This window comes from Argopecten irradians, chromosome 16 (assembly GCF_041381155.1).
Source record: "Argopecten irradians isolate NY chromosome 16, Ai_NY, whole genome shotgun sequence".
NCBI classification, from domain to species: Eukaryota; Metazoa; Mollusca; class Bivalvia; order Pectinida; family Pectinidae; genus Argopecten; species Argopecten irradians.
In genome coordinates this window covers 17,504,176-17,529,656 of record NC_091149.1, presented here as the reverse complement: position 1 = coordinate 17,529,656, position 25,481 = coordinate 17,504,176, and the positions used below count along the sequence as shown (strand labels likewise).

General features: G+C 36.1%; 1 protein-coding gene across 2 annotated transcripts; it reads left to right on the top strand.

Moving 5' to 3' along the window:
• The first annotated feature begins 1,514 nt into the window (after positions 1-1,514).
• On the top strand, positions 1,515-14,910 carry LOC138310991 (uncharacterized). 2 transcript variants are annotated; one of them, XM_069252405.1, is made up of 6 exons: positions 1,515-1,883; positions 3,995-4,085; positions 5,098-5,327; positions 6,235-6,328; positions 10,276-10,869; positions 11,451-14,910. In XM_069252405.1, exons 3-6 carry the CDS (start codon positions 5,250-5,252, stop codon positions 11,609-11,611), a joined length of 927 nt encoding a protein of 308 aa, XP_069108506.1. In that variant the 5' UTR covers positions 1,515-1,883; positions 3,995-4,085; positions 5,098-5,249; the 3' UTR covers positions 11,612-14,910. The 2 variants fall into 2 exon arrangements, with proteins under 2 accessions (XP_069108506.1, XP_069108508.1); XM_069252407.1 differs by lacking the exon at positions 3,995-4,085.
• The last annotated feature ends 10,571 nt before the right edge of the window (positions 14,911-25,481 follow it).

Here is a 25,481-nt window from a genome sequence, read left to right as displayed (position 1 = left end):
GTTAATATCTTAAACCTGGAATCTTATTCTTGATTCTGCTAGTGCGAAAACGGAAATCTGTTAATAGTAGCAGTATATTTTTTCTTATATTCATGATTATTCAATGCAATGTATGTAAAAATGAAATATATGTGAAAGTATACAATTTGAAGGATTATTTTTAAGACAAAAACGTGACTTATGCTTTGGAGATTAACAGAAAAATCCTGGTTGACTGTGCAGGTGGAAAATACAGCTAACGGGTATTTCAAGAAGTATTAATTGACTTCCCATTGTTTTCCAAACCAACAAGTGCATTGGAAATCTGAGGACATACTCCCTGAAATAACTAAATATGTCTATAGCTTTCTTGGCTTTTATGAAAACGTTTGCCGTTGCTTCTCACAGTGTGCTCTTATATACGCCTATGGAAACACTGGAGACTTAAAATTGCTTATAAAATGTACCTGACGAGTGTTTGAACAATTCATTTTCATTATTTATGTCTTTGAGCATTACACTTCATCAGAAAACAAAATTTAAAAGATATTTATAGATCAATATACACTGTTACATCTATCTTTAATTTTAGTTGAACTAGAGCACAAAATTTGACTTTTGCACTTTCTTAACCCCTTAACTCCAAACTACGCATTTCTACGCATTTTCATGACAGTGTAGGAAAAAGTCAGATATCTCCGTTGTTTGAACAGCTATTGAGATATAAATTACACCTACTTAAACTAGAGAAAATATCCTACAACTTTCATTCTAAGAAAAAAATTATTGGACTAAGTTTTCCGTAGTTATTTTCAAGTTGAAATTACGAGGCAATTTTTTTTCGACAATTTGGATTGTTGACGTCGTGTTTACTTTCAGCGTCGTTGGCGATGTGCACGTATTATTTTGAAACGAGTAGCATCGGAAAAATAACCACGTTATATACTCCAGATTTTGCACATATATCCTTTATAACCAATATTTAAATTCTGTCTGTTTAGATTTTGCAAAATTTAAATTAAATTATTTTTCGAAGACAATTCTTTGGTTAGAGAGGTTTCAAAATCATACGTCTTCGAAAAGTAGGGTATTTCCGGAGATTTTTGTGAATATAAAATAAATGAAAAATGCTGAAACATGAGATGAAGTGTATGTTAAAAAGAATATGTATTTGTTGAGTAAAAACTTATCTTAGAAAAGCCCGCATCATTCAACGAAATCACCTAACTCAACACTGAATTTTACGTTGCGCTGCTGCATGATCAGAAGTGCGGAGTGTTGAGATCGCGATCGTGACGTTACGACAAAAACGTTTCCGGATCGAGCACCTGTCACGAGAGTTGCATCGAAAATTTATTTAATTTTAATTGCTAATATACAGGAGGTAAAAACCAACAGATAAATCCATGTAAATATTTTATTTTTATGTAGCCCTGAACAGTATGTTCTATTTATAGCATTCGGGGAATTTCCATTTATTTCACTTTCGCTTTGTATTGCTCACGGTATTTTCTGCATGTCAATATGCATAATATACAGGAGGTAAAAACCTACAGATAAATCCATGTAAATATTTTATTTTTATGTAGCCCTGAACAGTATGTTCTATTTATAGCATTCGGGGAATTTCCATTTATTTCACTTTCGCTTTGTATTGCTCACGGTATTTTCTGCATGTCAATATGCACTGGACATTAGACATCTGAATCGATATCCGTTCTTTTCGCGGGTCATTGTACCCACGTGATATACTCTTTGAAAATGGCAGCACTATCAGATACTTCGGATTTTGGCGATTCGAGTAGCGATGAAGGGAACGAGAGAGACGATCCTGTTTCAGACATGTCTGACCTGGATATGGATGATGACCTGAGCGACCATTCCTTTCAGTCCGACACCGACAGGTATATATTGGCTGCCAATATTCACGATTACGATTACGATTATAAGTAATCGAAATAGAAATAGCCTATTTTTTTAATATTAATGAGTGCATATTTGCTGATGATGATATTACTACACCTTATATGGAATTGATTTTAAAGTTACAATAGACGGGCTTTAGCGAGAGTCTTTTGTAACTTTTGGAAAAATAGCTAAAGAGTGGGAAATAATATCATATCCAATAACCCCGAGTAATGTGACTTGTTTCTACCACAATGAAATGATATTCAAGAAGGCCATAAATAAGATTACGTTATTTGTCGATATATGCAAATAAGGTGTAGTGATTTCATCATAAGCAAATAGGCACTCATTCATATTCAAAAATCTTAATTGCTTAGATAACGTATCAATCATGAATAGTATATACAATACATACAATGAGTAACTAATTTCTGATATCATCGGGATTACCGTTGATCATGATATACTAGCAAAGCAATCAGGAAAAATCAATGTGGATATGGATTTATTGTTCCTGAGAATAGCTAGTGCCCTATGGCATGTGTGACCTTGAAATTTCGATTATGATTGGGGGATTGGTCACTTTGAACTAGTGTTCATGAACCTTTAAACATTTTTTCTTGAATCTGTGCCATTAGGGTCCGCCATGTATTTGTCGACCGCCCGACAAGAGAGAATCATTTTTTTAGTCCTTTGTATTTGTGTGCAGTTCGATCAAAATCACTCAAGGAATGAAGCCGCTAGAGTGCTGACAAAGAAATTATCTGAAAATAATAACAGTGACCTTGACCTTAGTCTGGCAATCTTCACACTCAACCTTGTCCGGGATATTATGACCCTTTGTCTATGTGTGAAGTGTGATCAAAATCACTCAAGGAATAAAGCCGCTAGAGTGCTGATAGGGATTTTCTAAAAATAATAGCAGTGACCTTGAACTTGACCCAGCAACCCTGAAACTCGAACTCGTCCGCGATCTTGTTAATATTAAGCTACATACAAAGTTTCATCATTCTCGGTTTACATTTACTCAAGTTATCGTGTTCACAACAAAAAGTTAACAGACGACGCACGACGGACGACGACGGACAAAAGGCTATGGCAAAAGGTGACCGTGACCTAATAATGCGAAAAGCAACCTAATGATGTGTTATTTAGGAATGACTGAGAAGCGTAATTACTTGTTAAGCCTAATTAACTTGTACGTTACTGTCGAATAACTCCAATTTTTGAACTCGTACAAAATCTTGTTGATATAAGGCTAGATACAAAGTTTCATCAAACTCGGTTAACATTTACTCATGTCATCATGTTCACAAAGTAAAGTTAACGCATGATGGACAATAGGCTATTGCAGTAGGTCACTATGACGTATGGTCAGGTGACCTAAACTAGTAACAGTGACCTTGACCGGGCAATCCTGAAACTGTATCTTGTCGAAAATATTTTGGTCCTTTAAATTTGTGTGAAGTTTGATCAAAATCACTCAAGGAATGAAGCCGCTAGAGCACTGATAGGATTTTCTAAAAATAGTAACGGTGACCTTGACCCTGCAACCTTGAAACTCAAACCTTTTTTAGTCCTTTGTATTTGTGTGCAGTTCGATCAAAATCACTCAAGGAATGAAGCCGCTAGAGTGCTGACAAAGAAATTATCTAAAAATAGTAACAGTGACCTTGATCTTAGTCTGGCAATCTTCACACTCAAACTTGTCCGAGATATCATGATCTTTTGTCTATGTGTGAAGTGTGATCAAAATCACTCAAGGAATGAAGCCGCTAGAGTGCTGATAGGGATTTTCTAAAAATAGTAGCAGTGACCTTGCACTTGACCCAGCAACCCTGAAACTCGAACTCATCCGAGATCTTGTTAATATTAAGCTACATACAAAGTTTCATCAATCTCGGTTAACATTTACTCAAGTTATCTTGTTCACAACAAAAAGTTAACGCACGACGGACAAAAGGCTATGGCAATAGGTCACCGTGACCTATGGTCAGGTGACCTAATAATATTATCATTTATTCAGTATTATTGGATAAAGTAGAAATTTAGGACAAAATCTTAACTATCTGTTTGAATAACAATAATGCACAATTTTGATTTGCAGTTGATCATGGAAAATTACCTATATTATTTCACATTCGAGTGCAACTGTTGTTTGGGAACAGATCAGAACAACAGAACCATTTTTGCAAAAGGTAATATTACTTTTTATAAAAATACAGCGTCATTCGTCACGACTTCCTCGAATGATTGTTCACTGACGCCAAGCCTTTCGTTATAATGAATGCTCAGTCACATTTCATTATATTTAAGTTGTTACTTGTTGCATGTGTAAAGGTTTTACTAAATATCTTTAGACTTTATTTACCATTACACCAACCAATTGTAATCGGCAATTATTGCATTACCTTTACACTAGTAAAAACGTACTCACTTTGTGTTGGGTGGATATTAGAACTATTTCCATGACCATATTAAAACAATTATTGTGCTAATTATAATTATAGGTTCTGACCGTAGGTTGGTAGTTTTTCTCTGGGTACATACAGGGTGTTCCATAATTCATATTACAAGTTTAAAATATTATAGCTTTTGACATACCCGAGAAACAAAAAAATAGTTACGCTCTATGTAGGCATGCAATCAAATATTTTGTTGTATGAATTATAAAGAAATATTTAGAATTTACTCAAAAGCATTTACGTCATAATGACGTCGCATTTTTATAAAGAGGACATTTTACAGGTAATGAGAACTGTTCCATACTTTGTAAGACATGATGATTTGGTTTCCTAATGCCCCATTTCTCAACAGATCAAAGTATTTCTGTGCAAGTATTACCAGCATTACAGAACGTAATAACCAACACCATAAAACGTTGTCATACTATTCAATTTTGCATTACAAAATAAGAATAAATTGATTCGATACCAGTGTTTAATTGTCAAAGATAAGCGTTTTGACCACATTTTGCTAAAAATGTGTCTTTTAATAAAATCATTGCTAAGATTATATGTTTTAGTTTTAAGCTGTTTTTTATAAAGAAAACGAAATTTATGATTGCGGGCTTTTTGAAAATGCAATATTACTTAACATTCTGTATTAAACAAATTATTTATTTAATTACCAACCTGAACTCACTTCAAGATCAAATATACGACACATGGAATAATTATCATATGTCGATGATCACTTGTTTTGTTTCAGAAGATGAATGGATATTAGAGGCTGTGACAATGGATCGGCCGAAAGCTGACTCCTGGAATAAAATTGGTATTATCATCAAAGACACTACATGAGTAGAGGCAGCAGTACAAATTACTGATGGTTTTAATATAAGCGAAGTCAAACTTATACCGATGATTTTACACCTAGAAGAACCTATTCGTTACTCGATTTGGAGTGAAGAAAAGATTAATGGTTGGGGTTGTGAAAAGGTACTAATAAAGTTCCATAATAGAAAGTGTTTCTCACGATAAATATAGTCATACAGTTATAAAGGTTAATGTATGTTTTAAATTAAATACTTTATCTTGCATTTTACAGCAAGAAACTTGTTTCAACCAAATTTAAGCTAGACTGACGTATATCAAGGTCACGATTCTGACGTTTAAACTCTACATGCTATTTCATAGACAGCTTTGCTTTCTTCTGTTTCCTCAGTTCCATTACTATTCAGACAATGTCGGATTTCCATATCGATCAGATGTAAAGGACAGTCGGATACAGGTTAATGCTTTATACTAGGCGTATTGGTACCACTGGCCTAAAACGAAACCAGGCTAGGCTTGAACATGATCTCGCTTTTCTTCCTTGAAAATATGATTCAAATTTGCTAAACAAAATTCAGTCATATTCTCAGCAATCGAGCAAAAATGACTTTATATATTGCTTTTATAAGCTATCAATAGCCCTCAGTGTGGACTAAGTTTATCATTAACAAGCTCATTGCACATATCTTTATTCTACTCTGTGATCTTTCTATCACGGACCTTTCAAATCTATATCTTTATTAAACACATGGAAACTGTAATAGGGTTTTTCATATGATTGTTGGTTTATTAGTCTTAATATATCCCTTGAATAATGATAATGTAAAAGTGGAATGAGCCGTCGTGTGTAAAGGTTTGCTTATTTCATTTGCATTAAACCCCTACGAATTTCCCCGTGGGATTAAAATAAGTAATCTAAACATGTGAAAGATACACAAGATGAATTTATTATTCTGCAGATTTTTAGAATGATAACTTGGATTTGAGAAAATAGCACGATTACTGTATTATTATGTCAGACGGACATCTGTATAACTTGATAACGATACATGTTACCCTGTTTTCCTTTCAGATAATTCTACATCATGTAGTGACATGTGAAACTTTCAGTTTCGATTGTGATTGGATTAAAAATGACATCCTTTCACAAAAAAGAGCAGATACAGGTAAGTGATGTGATCATCAGCTTCAAATGTAAAACATCACGAAATCGTCTTGTATTATTTCTATTAAGATATTTTTGTTTTGTCTTTAAATACATTTTGTAGATGGCTGACGTTCGTGTGACGAAAACTCGAGAAAAACCAAACTTTGCTAATTTAACCCAAGACAGTCTAAAACAAAAAGATCAAATAATGCCATACCTAATATCAAAAGGAATGCATTCCGTCTTTGCAAATTGCAGAGTTAGTTCCCTTGCGGGTAGGCATCGATTGTTACGTCATTATTTCGTGAGCGCAATTCACGTCGTTTTCTCCGAAACGTATGACGTTACGCTCCCAAACACATGACATCACAATCAATACCTACCCGCAAGTGCAGATAACTCTGTAATATTCAAATTCGGAATACCTAACACCTAGCCCCACTTGCACAAAACTTCTCAAACTGAGATTTAACTTTGAAATTTTTACTCAAATATTTGAAGTGCAGTCTCAAATCTGAGACATTATCGCCTGTCTTCTCGTCAAGTTAAGTCATGAAACAGTGATTCAACACAAACTCCATGATTGATCAAAAACAAAATTATAACTTATAAGTTTACAATTCATTTAAAACAAATTTTCAATCGGAGCCTTGAGAGTGCCATACCAGTATATGAAAAAGAACAATGCATTAATCTAAAGTAAAACATTAAAAGAAACAAAGTAGAGAACGAATATTATGCCTATAGATTAAAAAGCAACTAATCGCAACTTTAATGTGGCCTTGACATTGTTTTGGGTATTCTTTTTACGGTTATGACCGCGACATGTCCCAAAAAAAGTTACTATCACCTTTCAAGCATTCTTCAGTTCTTGGTCAATATGCTAACGCAACCGTAAAGAAAAAAACAATATTGTGTAATTGTTATAATCGATATGTATTAGATCTTTGTTCAGAAACTATGGTAACAAGAGGCCCAAAGGGCCTTAACGGTCATCTGACTAATTGGCAATAGCAAAATTAATTTTATATAGTGTCACTTTGTCAGGACCAAGGGCCTTAACATGTAGGAAATTAATTAGATATAGTGCCATGGTAGCAATCTTGGATTTCGGATCGACCCGAAAAATCACAACACTTTGTTGGGACCATGTCAGGATCATTTCATGCAAGTTTCAGCCAAATCGCACTGTTGCAGCCATCTTGGATTTCGGATCGACCCGAAAAATAACAACACTTTGTCGGGACCATGTCAGGATCATTTCATGCAAGTTTCAACCAAATCGCACCGGTAGAACTTGAGAAGAAGTTCAAAACGTGTTTTAAAGATGGCGGCTGTGGCGGCCATCTTGGATTTCGGATCGACCTGAAAAATAACCACACCTTGTCAGGACCATGTCGGGATCATTTCATGCAAGTTTCAACCAAATCGCACTGGTAGAACTTGAGACGAAGTTCAAAATGTGAAAAGTAAACGCACGGCGGACGGCGCACGACGACGGACGAAACATGACGACTATAGGTCATCCTGATCCTTCGGGTCAGATGACCTAAAAATTATAAAAGTGGACACACTCACTGTTCGATACATACATCGTACACGCTAATAACACAAATGCACCGATCAAGGGAGGTAACCGAAACAGACAATACTGGAGGGGTATTTACACGATATGGCAGAATTGGACATGAACTGACAAGAGGAAGCAGTAGTCTATTATATTGTACAGTATTGCTTTATTGGTATATCAATAAAACTTAATACTGAACACATCTAAAAAATATTATAGTATTCATAAAACCATGTTGATTTTCTTTCAACATATATGTATTGGTTTTTTTTATTCTAATCATTTGTTTTATTTTCCTTTTTTATTGCTATTTTTCCCATTGATATCAAATCAGACCATGATCGAATCTGTAAGGTCATATTTAAATATTAATGTGCTATCTTTTTATTACTAAGGTTTATAGCAAATCAGCTTCTTCTTTGAAAAAAATGGTGTAGATTTAAATTACAGGCATGCGCCAGGTGGCACTAAGCTTTGGTTGTTTTTTGTTTGTTTGCTTGTTTGAATTTTACGGCCTATCGAAAACTAAGGTCATTCATGTTCAAACTCCAACTCATGCATTGGTATCAATGATCCAGACAGCATCTAATATATCAAGATAAGAAAAAAAGGCAAGTAACAACTAAACTTCAGATTGTAAATGTTGATTTTATAAAAAAAAAAAGATGGCATGGTTAAATGAAGTCGATGAATTGAACCCAGTCTGGTGAAAGGATTGATACTATATCAGATATGGGATACAGTATACATGTGTTAGTAATAAGATACAAATATGACAATACTCTACCTTTTTTAATAAAGATGGATAAATGAAAATGAATAGTATGTAGAATTGTCATGTTATGTTATGTTTGAAACTATATCATCATGATTATTTAATTTTTTGACTATATATTATTCAATTTTATTATAACCTTATAAAAGTGTCGCTGACTTTAAAGATGCTCCACCGCCGAAAGAGCATAAATGATATTCATCATTTGGACAATAATTGGTGTTTAATCGTGTATATGTATGCCTAATTAATACAAAAAATAATATAGAATAATTTATTTCGTCTTTGGTGCCTTCGCAATCAGTGCTTCGTTCCATATAGGATATAGTGCCACAAATTTTTTTCGGGATGCAATTAATTATTTTTCATATTTTTAACTTGAAGTAAAATAAGAAGCTTAAACTTTTCAATGATGGTAATGGTGTAAAGTAAGTAACTTTTGTAAGTGAAGAAAAATACTAAATCGTCTGATCCTGTTTTTGATAGTGAAAAAATACCATTTGTCAGTGGTGGAGCATCTTTAACTTATATATGTAACTAAAATTACTCAAATTATTGTTAACCACTAGATTTGCACTAGACGTTAAACTAATAAAGAAATAATCTGTTGATGATAAGTTAATATATTTGTGTACAATTCGTATCCGTGTACATGTATACATATATTTATAAAGTATATATTCAATGCGATCCAGGTACTGGATATATTTTAAATATAAACGACTATCATATATTGGGCCGACCATCAATTCGTCATTGAAACATTCTTTTATCAAGACGTGATTTCGGTAGGCCTATATGTTTATATAGGCGGTTGGGTGCCGCGGATCATGAGTTCGAGTTCAGGTTTAAGCCTCCCCAGACATATTGTGTTCAAGCAAAACCTATCTAGATATATGCATATCTTCTTTCTGTACATGTGCATCTAAATTCAAATTAAATTTCACAGACAGATATACAGGTGTAAGGGAAAGATCCAAATAAGTTTTGATCACGATGAGAGTCCCCGCTCTATTATAAAATATCTACTTTCATTTTCAACTTTATAGTATTACCATCTCAGCTGAGATCGATCTACAATTGAGTTGAGATTTTTCATGAAAGTCATATTTGAGAAGTTTTGTGCAAGCGGGCGTGATCCAATAAAAGACGACACAAGGAAAAGAAACATAAAAATATAATGATACCGTTATTGATTGATAGAAGGTCCATATTGCGTTATTTGACAGGTATCCTCCTACTGTTAGAAAACTATCCTTTCAGTCGATAAAAGTTGATGCCTAGTCATCTGACATATACACCAGAGAAAATATCTGTAACGATTCGACTATAAATGCAATCTATCTAATATAGTAATAAATGTTTGAAAAAAAAATTGTAAGCTCTTGATCAAAAAACACTAAATCACGATATACGATTAAGAAACAATTATTAGAGGGGTCCGCAGTTGTCGAGAGGATAAGATGGCATGGCACAAACCTTCCTCCTCTGTGTCACGAGTTCGAAATGCAATACAACGTTTATCTATCTACTACCAATAATTAACATTGAAACAAATATCAATTTATCCAACAATATGTTGCGATTATTTATGTAAAATTGTTTTATATATTGTTTACAGGTATAAAGGAAAACAGTTCTACGATCACAAACGAAACTGCCATGGCAACAACTCCAACCAATGCATGTATTACCACAAGTTTAACTTCTTCATCAACTAATAACAGTACAAACGATACTTATATTGCCTCTCCTACCACTCCTTCTACCACTTCATCCACTGCATTCACTCCTTTTAGCACTACAACCACTGCATCCACTCATTCTAGCACTTCAACCACAGCATCCACTCATTCTAGCACTTCAACCACAGCATCCACTCATTCTAGCACTTCAACCACAGCATCCACTCATTCTAGCACTTCAACCACAGCATCCACTCATTCTAGCACTTCAACCACAGCATCCACTCATTCTAGCACTTCAACCACAGCATCCACTCATTCTAGCACTACAACCACTGCATCCACTCATTCTAGCACTTCAACCACAGCATCCACTCCTTTCAATAATAATAACAATACAACCACTCACACTGAACGTTGCTGCTCGTGCGTCACAAAGAGGCCGATCACCAATCTGACCACTGCCCAACTTCAATCTGCCATCGATAAGCTTAAATCTGAACTCTCACTGAACAAAGCCACGTTGTCATGTACGTATTCCGATAATTTTATTAAAAGTCATTTGTTTCAGTCTTTTACTTCAAATTCTTGTCTTTTAATTGTTCTTCTCGTTCAGGAATGTCTTTATATTGTGTTCCATAGTTTATGCTAAAAAATTTGTGGATGCCTATTAAGAAGCGCTTTGTATCGAAATATCATTTACCGTATTTACATTTATGCCGCAGAATTAATATTTTTGCATTTTCGATGTTAAAGGGATTACTATCACTGACGTTATATCCACCCCTGGATTATGCTATAGTAATACTGAAGGCAACTTGTATATAGGACGCATGTAATTTCAGTTGAGTTAGGTCATTGCACGTACAAAAGAATCGAATAGCGGTACACTGTGGTTTATTTCATGTCTTGAAGTCGGGAGTCACTCTCTCTGTAATCTTTAAAGGAATTCTCTGCATGCCTGTAATTTATCCTTATCTGCCTCCAGGTTTTCTATGAGATAATCCAGGGGTGGATATGACCATGATGATTAGAACCCCTGGCATATCGCGAGGATATTTATGTTACTCGTATATAATACAAGTCAGTTTTTATTCCTTTTCAATTCCAGCTGTCATTCGTAAGAAGACATGCGCAACAGACAATCGTCCTTCCTCTGCCGTGATCGGAATGACCGGAGCTGTGTTCCTAGCTATACCGTTCGTTTTGTTGATTTTCTGTGATATCACGAGGCTATTTGTCTGTCGGCGCCAGAGAATCCTAGTCGTTTAGAAGTCATATCTAGACACATTTCGTAGATTTATGTTGCCTTTAACTTGCTCTCAATAACTATTTACTCTCTATAGTGTAAATATGCACAATTTAGTTGGTATTCTCACTTTACCCAAATTGTTTTCGGAGTTGAATGATTTTTATATTTGTTTTATCAAGTAACCGTGTTTTTATGCACTTTCTGTCAGAGTTTCAAAGATATTGACCTGTATTTTTTTCTATTATGTCCTTTTTAACCATTCCTGTACATATTCATCTTAGGTAAATATGTCCCGTAAGCTAAAATTTAACAGAAAATGTTTTATCATGTATGTATCACTACATGTGATGTATATCGATGTTTTTTTCTCAAAAGTTTACCTTTTCTTCATTATTAATTTTAAGGGAATATTTTGGTAATAAGGCAAAAACAATGATTAACAAAGACATAGTCATTCAAATCCCCCGCCAATGGAGATATCAAAGCTGAAGTAAGTTTGATTGTGGAGACTTATGTGTATGAAATATAACAGGAAAAAGGAAGTTGAGCTAAAGAAAGATGGAGTATAATTCAAGTAGAGCGGGGCTGCAATTGTTGAATCAGGTATACAGCCTTGACATTTATATTAGACTATATACACAAAGATACGTGGAGTTTTGCAAAGTAATATTTACCATTTACCATGATATTTTCAGCAATATTTCCATTGTAACGGAAAAAGTGCAAAAAATGATAATCTAAAAATAGCAAAAGGTACTACTAGACCATAAAAAGAAAGTATCTATGAAGTTTCGTGGAAATATCTCTGGTGGTTTTAGAGTTATGCTCCGGAAATGAACCTGCTACAAAAATATGATATTTTCTGCAATGTTTCTATTGGTACAGAAAAAAACCCACAAAAAGTGAAAACCTAAAAATAGCAAAAGGCACTACTAGACCATAAGAACAATGTGTCTATGAAGTTTCATGAAAATATCTCTTCTGATTTGAGAGTTGTGTCCGGAAACGATTCTTACACAAAAATCTGCCATTTTCAGCAATGTTTCAATGGTAACAGAAAAAAGTACAAAAAGTGAAAACCTTAAAATAGCAAAAAGTACTACTACACCATAAGACTAATGTGCCTATGGAGTTTTGTGCATATATCTCAACCGGTTTTCCAGTTATGCTGCGGAAACGAACCTGGTACAAAAATATGATATTTTCAGCAATGTTTCCATGGTTACGGAAAAAGTGCAAAAAATGAAAACCTAAAAATAGCAAAAGGCACTACTAGACCATAAGAACAATGTGTCTATGAAGTTTCATGGAAATATCTCTGCTGGTTTTAGAGTTGTGCTCCGGAAACGATTTTTACACAAAAATCTGCCATTTTCAGCAATGTTTCCATGGTTACAGAAAAAAGTACAAAAAGTGAAAACCTTAAAATAGCAAAAGGCACTACTAGACCATAAGACCAATGTGTCTATGAAGTTTCGTGGAAATATCTCTTCTGGTTTTAGAGTTATGCTCCGGAAACGAACCTGGTACAAAAATATATTTTCAGCAATGTTTCCATGGTTACGGAAAAATGCAAAAAAATAAAAACCTAAAAATAGCAAAAGGCACTACTAGACCATAAGACCAATGTGTGTATGAAGTTTCGTGGAAATATCTCTACTGGTTTTAGAGTTATGCTCCGGAAACCATTCGTACGGACGGACAGACGGACGGACGGAACCCATTTGTATATCCCCCGCCAACTTCGTTGGGCGGGGGATAAAAATATCTTAAAATCCTCACAATAGATCAAAAGTTAATCGTTCACTTATATCACTTTTACAAATATGCATGCTTTCTTTCCTTTCTGTCAATTTTCAAGAATTTTTTATCAAACTTGTTAAAGATGCACCATTTTATGCACAATACATCCTGTATTTATCATTGATTATACTAAAGGCAACTGTACTCTGAGTCTGCATGGTAAAAATAAATATCTATCATATCATGAAATTAAATGTTAATTGAGCGTTTATGTCATATGTTTTGGAGATGTTACAATTTTCGAGGAGCTTTGGCGAGCAGGAAATGCTGATTTAATATAAGTAAAATACTATTATTACAAAACCTGGGACAAGGAAGAAATTCTAACCGTGTGGACAAAACAAAATTGTCATTTTTTCGAGGCGATCTGCCCCTTTATCAAGACATACAAAACGAACACGATTACATAATAGGATACGAACAGTAATGCAGGACAAATATTAAACTATACAGCACAATGGAGCGCAATTTACCCTTCCGCAAGTGCCAGCCGAAGGCCGGATCTACAAAAAATATATCCATGCTGTTCGGCAGAACGCTAAATTATTACAAAACCGTAACAACTACTTGTAGTGATACCACTTCAAATAGGATGGTCAAAAATGTTGATGGTAAATAGTCACAATACATACTCACAATTATTGTAAACTTTTGTTTTGAAGAACATGTGTGTTAATATTATGTTTGATTTTATTAATTTAACGTCCAGGATGGTTTAAGGACATGTAAGGTTTGTCAGACCAGAACACGGATAAAAAACCTATATGCAATCCACATGTACATAATCTTAAAATATGACTGAACCATATGCCACAATATATATGTACTTTAGCTGTTATGGTAGGTAATTCTTACGATTATATAATCAATTTACGGGTACAATGATACACGAGGGCTAAACAGAGATAGTTGAAAGAGCATAAACGATACCCATGATTTGAACATTAAAATTGCTCCGCCGCTGACAAATGGTATTTTTTCACTATCAAAAACAGGAGCAGACGATTTAGTATTTTTCATTAGTTACAAAAGTTACTTACTTTAGACCATTACCACCATTGAAACATTTGAGCTTCTAATTTTACTTCAAGTTAAAAATATCAAAAATAATTTATTACATTCCGTAAAAATTTCGTGCCATTATATCCTATATGGAATGAAGTACTGATTGTGCATGCACCAAAGGCGAAGCAAATTATTTTATATTATTTTTTGTGTTAATTATACATATATATACACGATTAAACACCAATTATTGTTCAAATGATGAATATCATTTATGCTCTGTCGGCGGTGGAGCATCTTTAAACATTGTTACAGATTTGTACAAAGCCGTATTAGAATTATATAGCTTTAGTAACTTGAATATTAAAACATATTGTGTGAATATGAAAATAACGTCGGAGACTTTTGAAACTTTGTATGAACATTTATATTTTCTGTGGATTTTTTAACATTATTAATTCGGAACACGGAAGGATTAAGGATTACAGAAGCATTTTCCCGTATTTTTTGCACCACCATCAATAACTTAGATATTGTATATTATCTTTTTATATCCTTGTATATATCATTAAACTAATTTTGAAATTTTGCTGCTTGCTTTTACTTCCTGTTATTACCACGTAACAATACCGCCTCTTACTTGAAGAACAGTGAATGAGGTTGTTGTCTACGCATATTCGCGTAATGGCGCCATAGTGTTTAAAAAGCATAATTGTTAATTGAACAGTAAGCTAGGGAGCGTTTCCTACATGTAGTCGTAAGGCGACAAGCAAAACCGACAATCGTCCTCCTCTAGAGTAGCAGAAATGACTGGAACTGCATTTCTGGCTATACCGTTCATTTTGCTGATGTCCATTCGGCATTCGGCAAAATGTCTGCCATATAGTTCTAGTTGTTTAGAGGTCTTTGAGAGTAATAATCCATATACGAATGTTCCTCGGACCTAAACAAAAACTTAAGAAGAAAAAACAATTATAGGTTGGTCACATTGACTTTAATGTGTATCCAACTAAATGATTGCTCTATTTCCCTATTGAAAGTAATACACAAAGCACAACATAATCTATAAATGTTGTAGTTTGAACACCAGGAATGTGTAATATCAGAGAGGGTGTCTTGTCTTCAATGAGTCCTTGAATTCAATACGATGGGAACGGATTCGTCAAAATTCGGTCACTCACAAAGCATTAGTTTGTCGAGTTCGGAAAGGTTTTCAACATTTGTTTCTGTTAACGGTTTTGTGAGATGATTTTGAAATGACCGCCAATATCTAGTAGACATCTTGCAGATGCATAATAATGCCAAAACATGAAATATATTAAATGTTTCATGTTTTCTTTTAAAAGGACTATCTATAGTTTGGACCCATTTTGGCCCCAAAATCCATGTTATTTTCAAAAGTATTATTTAGTGCTTACTTTGCTGTATTTTAAATATTTAGTTTTCTACATTTGTAGTGTACTTGCCATTGTATCCTTCAAAAACACGCATAAACTATAAAATGTGGAAAGGTTGAAAATTTCGTCCTTTTCTCAAGTTTTTTTTCTATGAAACTATAAAGTGCATCCTTGAACAAACTTATGCACTTCCAATAAATAAAAGATGGCTAGGTGAAAGGTGAGCGGCTTAACCACTGTATCCGATCAGTTTCATTCTCAATGCATATTTCGAGTGGTTATCATGGCAACTGAAACTGCAAAATTAGATAACTCTTTACAATTAAAAAGGGCCCAAACAATATATATAGTCCTTTCACTGTTTTTCTAGTTTGTAGCATACAGTATATTAAACAAAAGAAAGTTTTAAAGTGGTTCGGGACGTATTTGTTCTGCTTACTGTTAAAGTGAATAGTCGGGCAAAGAAAACCAGTCTAAATGCGTTCATTGGCCTTCCAAAAGTTCTCACATATTAATAAGACGGTCAAGTTCTGCTTAGTTTCCCAGTTCTGACCATTGAAATAAAGAAAAGTTGAAAGCATTGAAAGCGAGGCTGCGTGGAAATGTAACCACGGACAAAGTGAGCCGGGAGGACGTTTTAGAATTTCCATACTTTAAATTAATTTCTTCGTACGCAGACAGATCTTGATGAGAGATTCTATTTTTCCATTTCATAAGAAATTATACTGGATACATTCACACCATTTTTACCGACTTTAGCCATCCTTGCCTACTGTTCACTTTAAAAACTTTATTTCACCTGTGATTAAAGTTCGTGAGTGTTCCGAAACTGCCGCGAAAATACTTAAGCACTGGAACATTTGACCAAAAACCGAGAGATTAAATCCTGTATACATGCTGATACATACTTTAGAAACCAGATCGCGGAAAGCTAAACCGCATAAAATTTAATTCTCTCGTTTTAACTTAAAATTGCCAGATTATTTTCCTGTTTAAATAACGACTGTGTGATATCATATAACAATATGAATATCATTTCAAAAATACTTGCTACGCAATAATTTATAAACTATACTTCCACACCCGAATTTTATCGATGTATGGACAAGTAGACAAATTTGTTCGATGATGACACAATTGATTAATTTCGCGTAGTCATGTTTCTCTCCTTACGATCGTTCCAGTGCTTTAATAAGTTTAAGACTTTAAGTGATAGCGTCCGTTTTTTGAAAAAATAAGAAGCATTGTAGGGCACTAAATTACAATATGTAGGTCCGCTGATCCCATTGACATATATTTCAGGATGACAATTACCTTCGACCTGGTGCCCTATTGAACTTGTGATCTTAAACTTATTTGTGTCCTTGAACCATTGTGTATGGTAAAAACAACAAAATGTATTTTTTTTTTTGTCTAATTGGTATCTCTGTTTGATTAATTAACGTCTTATTAACAGTCAGGGTCATATAAGGACGGCCTCCCATGAATGCGGTGTGCAGCGTGTATGTAGTGCGAAGTGCGTATTTTGGGAGACTGCGAATTAAATTCAGATCAAATGCAGTTTCTCTTATCAAACGTAGTGATATTTTAATCAGTTTGTTTCTACACCTTGCTACATCGATTGAAAACGTCATTTCGCCCCAGAATACAATTAGCTTTGTTGTGCTCTTTGGGCCAGATGACTACGTACACGAACATAAATCTGACAGCTATTCACTGTCAAAATTTTGAAAGCATCAATTTGATTGGTCATTTCCACAGGTCCCGATTTGCTCAGATCCTCTATCAAACGTAGTGAAAATAAGAATCTGTATTTTAATCGGATTATGTCTCAATCTTGTAGCAATATTTTGTTTTGCAAATATGCTTCGAAAGTTCGAATTTGTAGCATACTTGCAAAACATGGTTGTTAGACATATGTTGTAGTACTTTCCATAGGCATGATACGTTATCAATTGCCCTGCAGGTATTGGCGTTAGAATTGTACCTGCTTCCCCTATTGCATGATCGTAAAAGGCGACTAAATTTAGGATCTTATCTTTTCTCTTCTTCCTAACTGACTTTATCTTTCTTAATGCCTACCTTGGCATCGCCTCACTTTTGGCCTTGAGTTGAGCGTTCGCCCTTGTGAAGAAGGCTCTGGGTTCTGTCCCCTGGCCGAGACACACCTAAGTCTATAAAAGTGGTAGTTTATGCTCCTGCTTAGCGCTCAGCATACAGGGAGTGGGACGACCGGTTCGCCCGTTGTCAGTATAATGTGACCGGGTGGGGTGTGTTTCTTGGTGTCTTCGGCGGCATGCACCTCTCACAACATATACGCAACACACCGCATACATGGGAGGCCGTCCTTACATGACCATATCTGTTAATAGGACGTTAAATTAATCAAACAAACAAACAAACAAAACCGTATTTACAAACTTGGATTATCTAAATCCTCATATACAAACAAACCTTCCTTCTCTAATATGGACGCCTGCCATTCCAGAAACCAAGAAAGCAGACACCGTCTTTCATCATCTTTCTCCCGGAATGGCCGATGATCTCGGGTAATGTTTATCAACTTTGATGTCTGTTAAGCAGCAGAATAGTACCATTAAAGATAGTACCTTTAATTTGCTACCTAATGATGATTGGTACTCCAGTAGCAATTGCAGCATATCAGCATTCAATGCGTCTTCAGCAAGATGAGTTCTCATCTTTGAATGAGATTATGGGAACAGGTGCTCTGTGGTCAACCTTCTGTGCAGAGACAAGCCATTTTCCTGGTCCCACTTGAATGCATCAATCCACCTCTGGGGGCTCCTGGTGAACAGTTGGACTCGCACAGATATAATGTCTTTGGTCAAACGTCTGCCTCTCGGATCTTTCCCTGTGTTCTTTGCCTTGCTGACTAAAAGCTGTATTTTAGTATCACTGGCATGTGGTATTAGTTTCTTTAATGCTGAAGCAATATATTTGGTTTTATTAATTCAATCGGCTGTACTTGACTTTTGTGTACCCAAAGGTCAATTATGACGTTCTACATACATTATTTTCAGAAGTGAAATTTACTACCATCAAGCAATTCAATGATCGTAATTGTTTTCCAGTCTGTGATCCACTTTTCCAAGTTTGCAATGTATGGAATCGACTACATGCAATATTTTTCTTCATTTGGATGCCATGACATAACTTTACCTTCTTACCTGTGTCACATATTTCAACATGAACATACCGCAGTCTCCGAAAACACGCACCATGCACTTCACACACGCTACACACTGCATACATTGGAGGCCATCTTTACATGACCCTGGCTGTTAATTGGACGTTAAAATAATCAAACAAACAACCCGTCCCCAGCCTGGACAAGGATACACGCTGAGATATGGCAAATAGATCTAAGTGTGTATCCTTCACAGGGCAAACATTGAGAGAGCTGTTTGGTTAAAGTAAAGACTCTGGCAGGTTATGAGGTATATCAGTGATCACAGATCGATCACTATTATGATACAAACCCAGTGATTCATTAGATTTCAACACCAAACCTGTGTATACAGTCCTTGTTCCCAACTCAGGAATCCGTTCTTTCTATTTTGATACTGATGGGAAAAGTTTCAGTGAAACCAAGAAAAAACTTTTTGGCTAAATAAGTCCTGCTTAACTCAACATGTTCAAAGTAATATGTGTCATATAAATTGTTTGATTGAAATTTCCCTCTGCTTTCTTCTTTGATCCTGGACTACATCCTGGGAACACTAAAGGTCCAATATGTATAATTTGACACAAAATAAGACATCACTCTAACCCAAATGAATTGTATTGCATCCATTCAAATTGACCTGAGCCTGGGATAGTGTAAAAGTTTTAATATGCACGCTAAAATTGAAAATGATAGCTTACCCTGTTGTGACAGTCCACCGACTCTTCGATACCAGTATCCGTGTACGGATTCCCACAGTGCTTATCAAACGTAGTGATAATAAGAATCTGCATTTTAATCAGATTGTGTCTCAACCTTATAGCAATATTTTGCGGTGTTTTGCAAATATGCTACGAAAGTTCGAATTTGTAGCATATTTGCAAAATATTGTGGTTATATATTTTCGGTATTCCAAGGTCATCCATTTCATGTTGTAGTACTGCCCATAGCCATGATACGTTACCAATATCAAGTGGATGTCCCTATTAGTTTCTAAGGAAACGGCTACACAAGAATGCTGATCCTTTGGCCTAAAATTGGGAAGTGAAACTGTTTACACCGTTGACAGAAAACTGTTATGAATATTAAAAAGGGGTAGCCAAGCGTTAGTGCGTTAATGCAACACATCCAGTATTATCATGATGCGCCCTATTGTTACCGTTATGTACGAAATCGGCTGGGCAGCCTTCCTTTACGTTCTAATTTTTATTACACAGCAGACCGAAGGGCCGGTGAGCTTATGTCATGGCGCGGCGTCCGTCGTCCGTCGTCCGTCCGTCCGTCCGTCAACATTTCCTTTAAATCGCTACTAGTCATAGAGTTCTGCATGGATTGTAACCAAATTTGGCCACAAACATCCTTGGGGGAGGGGGAACAGAACTTGTATAAATTTTGGCTCTGACCCCCCGGGGGCAGGAGGGGCGGGGCCCAATAGGGGAAATAGAGGTAAATTCTTTAAATCCCTACTTGTCCTAGAGTTCTGCATGGATTGTAACCAAAATTAGCCACAAACATCCATGGGAGAGGATGAACAGAACTTGTATAAATTTTGGCTCTAACCCCCCGGGGGCAGGAGGGGCGGGGCCCAATAGCTATAGGGGAAATAGAGGTAAATTCTTTAAATCGCTACTTGTCCTAGAGTTCTGCATGGATTGTAACCAAAATTAGCCACAAACATCCGTGGGGGAGGGGGAACAGAACTTGTATAAATTTTGGCTCTGACCCCCCGGGGGCAGGAGGGGCGGGGCCCAATAGGGGAAATAGAGGTAAATTCTTTAAATCGCTACTTGTCCTAGAGTTCTGCATGGATTGTAACCAAAATTAGCCACAAACATCCTTGGGGGAGGGGGAACAGAACTTGTATAAATTTTGGCTCTAACCCCTCAAGGGCAGGAGGGGTGGGGCCCAATAGGGGAAATAGAGGTAAATTCTTTAAATCGCTACTTGTCCTAGAGTTCTGCATGGATTGTAACCAAAATTAGCCACAAACATCCGTGGGGGAGGATGAACAGAACTTGTATAAATTTTGGCTCTAACCCCCCCGGGGGCAGGAGGGGCGGGGCCCAATAGGGGAAATAGAGGTAAATTCTTTAAATCGCTACTTGTCCTAGAGTTCTGCATGGATTGTAACCAAAATTAGCCACAAACATCCTTGGGGGAAGGGGAACAGAACTTGTATAAATTTTGGCTCTAACCCCTCAAGGGCAGGAGGGGTGGGGCCCAATAGGGGAAATAGAGGTAAATCCTTTAAATCGCTACTTGTCCTAGAGTTCTGCATGGATTGTAACCAAAATTAGCCACAAACATCCTTGGGGGAAGGGGAACAGAACTTGTATAAATTTTGACTCTGATCTCCCAGGGACAGGAGGGGCGGGGCCCAATAGGGGAAATAGAGGTAAATCTTTTAAATCACTACTAGTCATAGAGTTCTGAATGGAATGTAACCAAATTTGGCCACAAACATCCTTTGGGGAAGGGGAACAGAACTTGTATAAATTTTGGCTCTGATCCCCCGGGGGCAGGAGGGGCGGGGCCCAATAGGGGAAATAGAGGTAAATCCTTTAAATCGCTACTAGTCATAGAGTTCTGCACGTATTGTTACCAAATTTGGCCACAAACACCCTGGGTGGAATGGGAACAGAACTTGTATAAATTTTTGCTCTGACACCCTGGGGGCAGGAGAGGTGGAGCCCAATAGGGGAAATAGAGGTAAATCCTATAAATTGCTACTTGTCCCAGAGTTTTGCTTGGATTGTGACCAAATTCGGCCATAAACATCCTTGGGGGAAGGAGAACAGAACATTGGCTCTGACCCCCTAGGGGCAGGAGGGGTGGGGCCCAATAGGGGACTCAGAGGTTAATATTAAAATTCCTTCAGAAAAGAAGCAATGAACCTGTATTCAGAACATTACTTGGCATTACAAACCAGGTGAGCGATACGGCAGGCCCTCTACGTTCTAATTTTTATTACACAGCAGACCGCATTTTGAGCATTTTCTCTATACTTGTTTACAAATACTACCATGCCCTGGAGTTGATCAGATTCAAGGAATATATTCAGCTGACAACCACTGTATACCGTGTGTGAGGTTAGGGTACCTAGCTCCCATTGTCATAGTAATAAGGATGTCAGAGAAGAATTTCGTTACAAGTTAAATTGAATGGCATCTTTATCAAAACTTAACATAATGTGTAAAATAGATAATCTATGTCCTATGTCTATAACGTTCAGATGGATGCGATTGATTTAAAATAAATATTGAATAATTATAAAAATAAGTCTGAACTAATTTAAGTAACTCAATTATTTTATTTTCGGATTCTATCCCCAGCTAGTGGTTATATTCGTATTGGGTATCTAATCGCTAACTAGAGTAACCGCCCTTACGCCACGGAATTATATTTGCTTCTTGTGACATGCTACATTTATATTTTCCCTTATCAGTAAACTATTGAAAACTAGGTTTGATGAATAAAGCTGTGAAAACATTCAAATAGACAGACAGACATGTATGATGCCTTATAAAAAATATTACAACCAACACAGAATGTGTGCTCGTAAAATTCTAGTTTGTATGCCGTAGTATCCTTAGATAGAACCATATATGCAGAAATCACAATTACAAATTGCGCTGTAAAAATGTGAAATGACCGTATGTACTCATTTCAATGCGTCGTCGATGTAATTATAATGTTTTTTGATAGTAGGACAGTGTAAACATTTGAAAAACAGAAGTTAATTACAATTTTTGGCCATAGCTGTTAGTAGGACGTTAATTAATTAAACAAACAAACAAACAAAAAATGTGGTCACTTGTTCAAAACAGGCCTCTGATGGGATCGGCTGACAAAATAGACACTGTGCAGACGATCCTGGTCACAACTGTAAAGGTTTCATACATAACTGACTGGTAGTTCTCTATTTTTCTTACATTTATACAGAACAATATATGTAAATCCGAAAATATCATTTCGATTACTTCGTAAGCCTCAACTTTTGTGTTCTTGGTCAAGGAACTTGACAACAATTTCGGTCGTTTCGCCGATGTTCTAGAGATTCAATATAATAAGATTCCTGACAGACAGACAGACGTCTTGGAAAGACCATAATTACATTGATAAATAATCGATCAGTTTGATCAGGAAATTTCGGAAAGTAAATCGCTGTAAAGGAAAGTTGGCATATGTACATAAAGTAAACAACTCAAGATGCTTCAGTTTGGTTTTATTACTTTAATGTCCTAATAACAGTCAGGGTCATGTACATGTAAGAACATGCCAGGTTTGTTGGTGGAGAAAGGTGGAAAACACGAAGAAAAACCAGCTGTCAGTACCTAGCAGCTGCCCTATATAGGATTCGAACCTGCATCCCAGAGGTGGAGGGCTAGTGGTAATATGTCGGGACATCTTAACCCCTCGGCCACCATGACCACAAGATGACCAATCGCTAACGATAATTTTAATTGATGATGTTTCATCATGTAAAACACAAAATTGATATTTACCAAGACTAAATTTTAATTGAAAATATCAATTCAATATTCAATCAATAACAACCTACATGATAATACTTAGCCTTAAATAGGAATATTAAACTATATCTGAATATTCTTTTAACCTAATAGGAATGGCAGAAGTTGGCCAAAGCTTCAACATGAGAATTAAAAACAGCTAATATTAAAATGGAAACTGGGAACAAGAAATTCCACAAAATAGAAGCTGTTGTTTTTAATAGACTTACAAATTCTATATCAGCATTTTCTGTTGCTCCAAGTGAAACACTGCCAAACGGCAACATTAAATGTTGTCACCGCCAACAGAAATGCTTTACAGTCAGGACAATTCCAAGTAAAAATGGACAAAATATAAATAAATTTGCTGCGTAAAGCCATATCAAAATATGGCATATAAAATGCTTATAACATGATGCATCATACAAAAAAGTGCCAAAATATGAGAGGAAGAGCAGATGTCAAAATGAGCCAATTGCTCTGTTGGAAGCGTAACCAAACAAATATACGCAGAAAAATTATGCAAATCGCATAAAAGTGGACACCGACTCAACCAAAACTTGGGCGTATTAGGGCGACCACAAATAAAATCAGCAATACCAAACTCTTCCTCCAAAATATACAAATCAATGCAGCATAGCAAAACAAAATCAATCAATAAATTTTGTTATCAATTTTTCTTATTGTCCTGACTGCAAGCACCAACTGAACGAAACGTGCACCAAATAATTACCCACTATATTTGCTTAAAACTGAAGCAACCAAGCCTAAGTGCCTAATTCGCAAAAAGGAGAAGAAACTCTTCCTGCGCTAGTTGCAAATGCCGCAAGGCTTGCTGCAAACGATACAAAAACAGATTACTACCTAGCTGACTCGAGTGAACCATCGGAAAACATAGCTTGGATCTTTTCAGTTATTTCTGGATATCTTATGTAACAACCACCTCGCCTAACAATGCAAGGCCCTATCTGACTAATGATTCTCACTGGAATCAGTTTAACTGTTGAATAACTTCACCCAAACAAATAATGCGAGGTAAAACGGAAGACCACACCAGTTTAGTGGTAGGGAACATATCCTGAAAATTCGTCAATAATCCTTATCATCCTTTGTCTTAACTCGCATGAATTAAATTGTGCTACATCTTCCCCACCCCCCTGGTGGGTCAACAAATGTAAAAAGCGAGCTGAAAATAAAAATAATACTGACTACAAAGCACTGATACTATCTCTATTAACTTAACTAACAACTCTGGTCAGATACCGGGTGGAGTGTGTTGCTTGGTGTCTTCGGTGGCATGTTTCAGTGATATAGCACTATAAAAAGGGCAACAGTTCCACTATACAAGAAGACACAACACGAATACACCGCAGTCTCCCAGTCAAACTCACCTCGCACAACATACATGCAACACACCGCATACATGGGAGGCCGTCCTTACATGACCATAGCTGTTAATAGGACGTTAATTAATCAAACAAACAAACAAACTGGTGAGATAGGAAGACGGCTATCAACTCTTTCATTTAGTCTTGACATACATTACCGATATTCGTTTGTTTTTGACCAGACTTATCACCTACTACTCCAGAATTTCCATACATATAGAGGAGCCACAACTCCTGGTCCATCTGATTCCATGGCAACGAATTGTGACGAGCCTTTTTAAGGCGAAACTATTCGTCATAAGATTTCCATGACAGTCCCCCAGTTCTCCTATCCCCTAACCTAACTATGCATATACTTTAACAACCCGTTAGCAACAGAAAAATGTTATCTTCAACAATAGGAGCTGGTTTCGACAAAAGCTGTCCAAGGCCAACAAATTCCCTATTGATTATCTTTTGTCTTATAGTGCATGATACTGAAGCACCCAAACCGTCACAAACGCTTTGAATCTGGTGTAGGATTGGGTTGAAATCGTTTACATCTAATGCCGAAGATTGTAATGAATTCTGAATTATACTAATACCTTCAGGTTAGGGAGTTA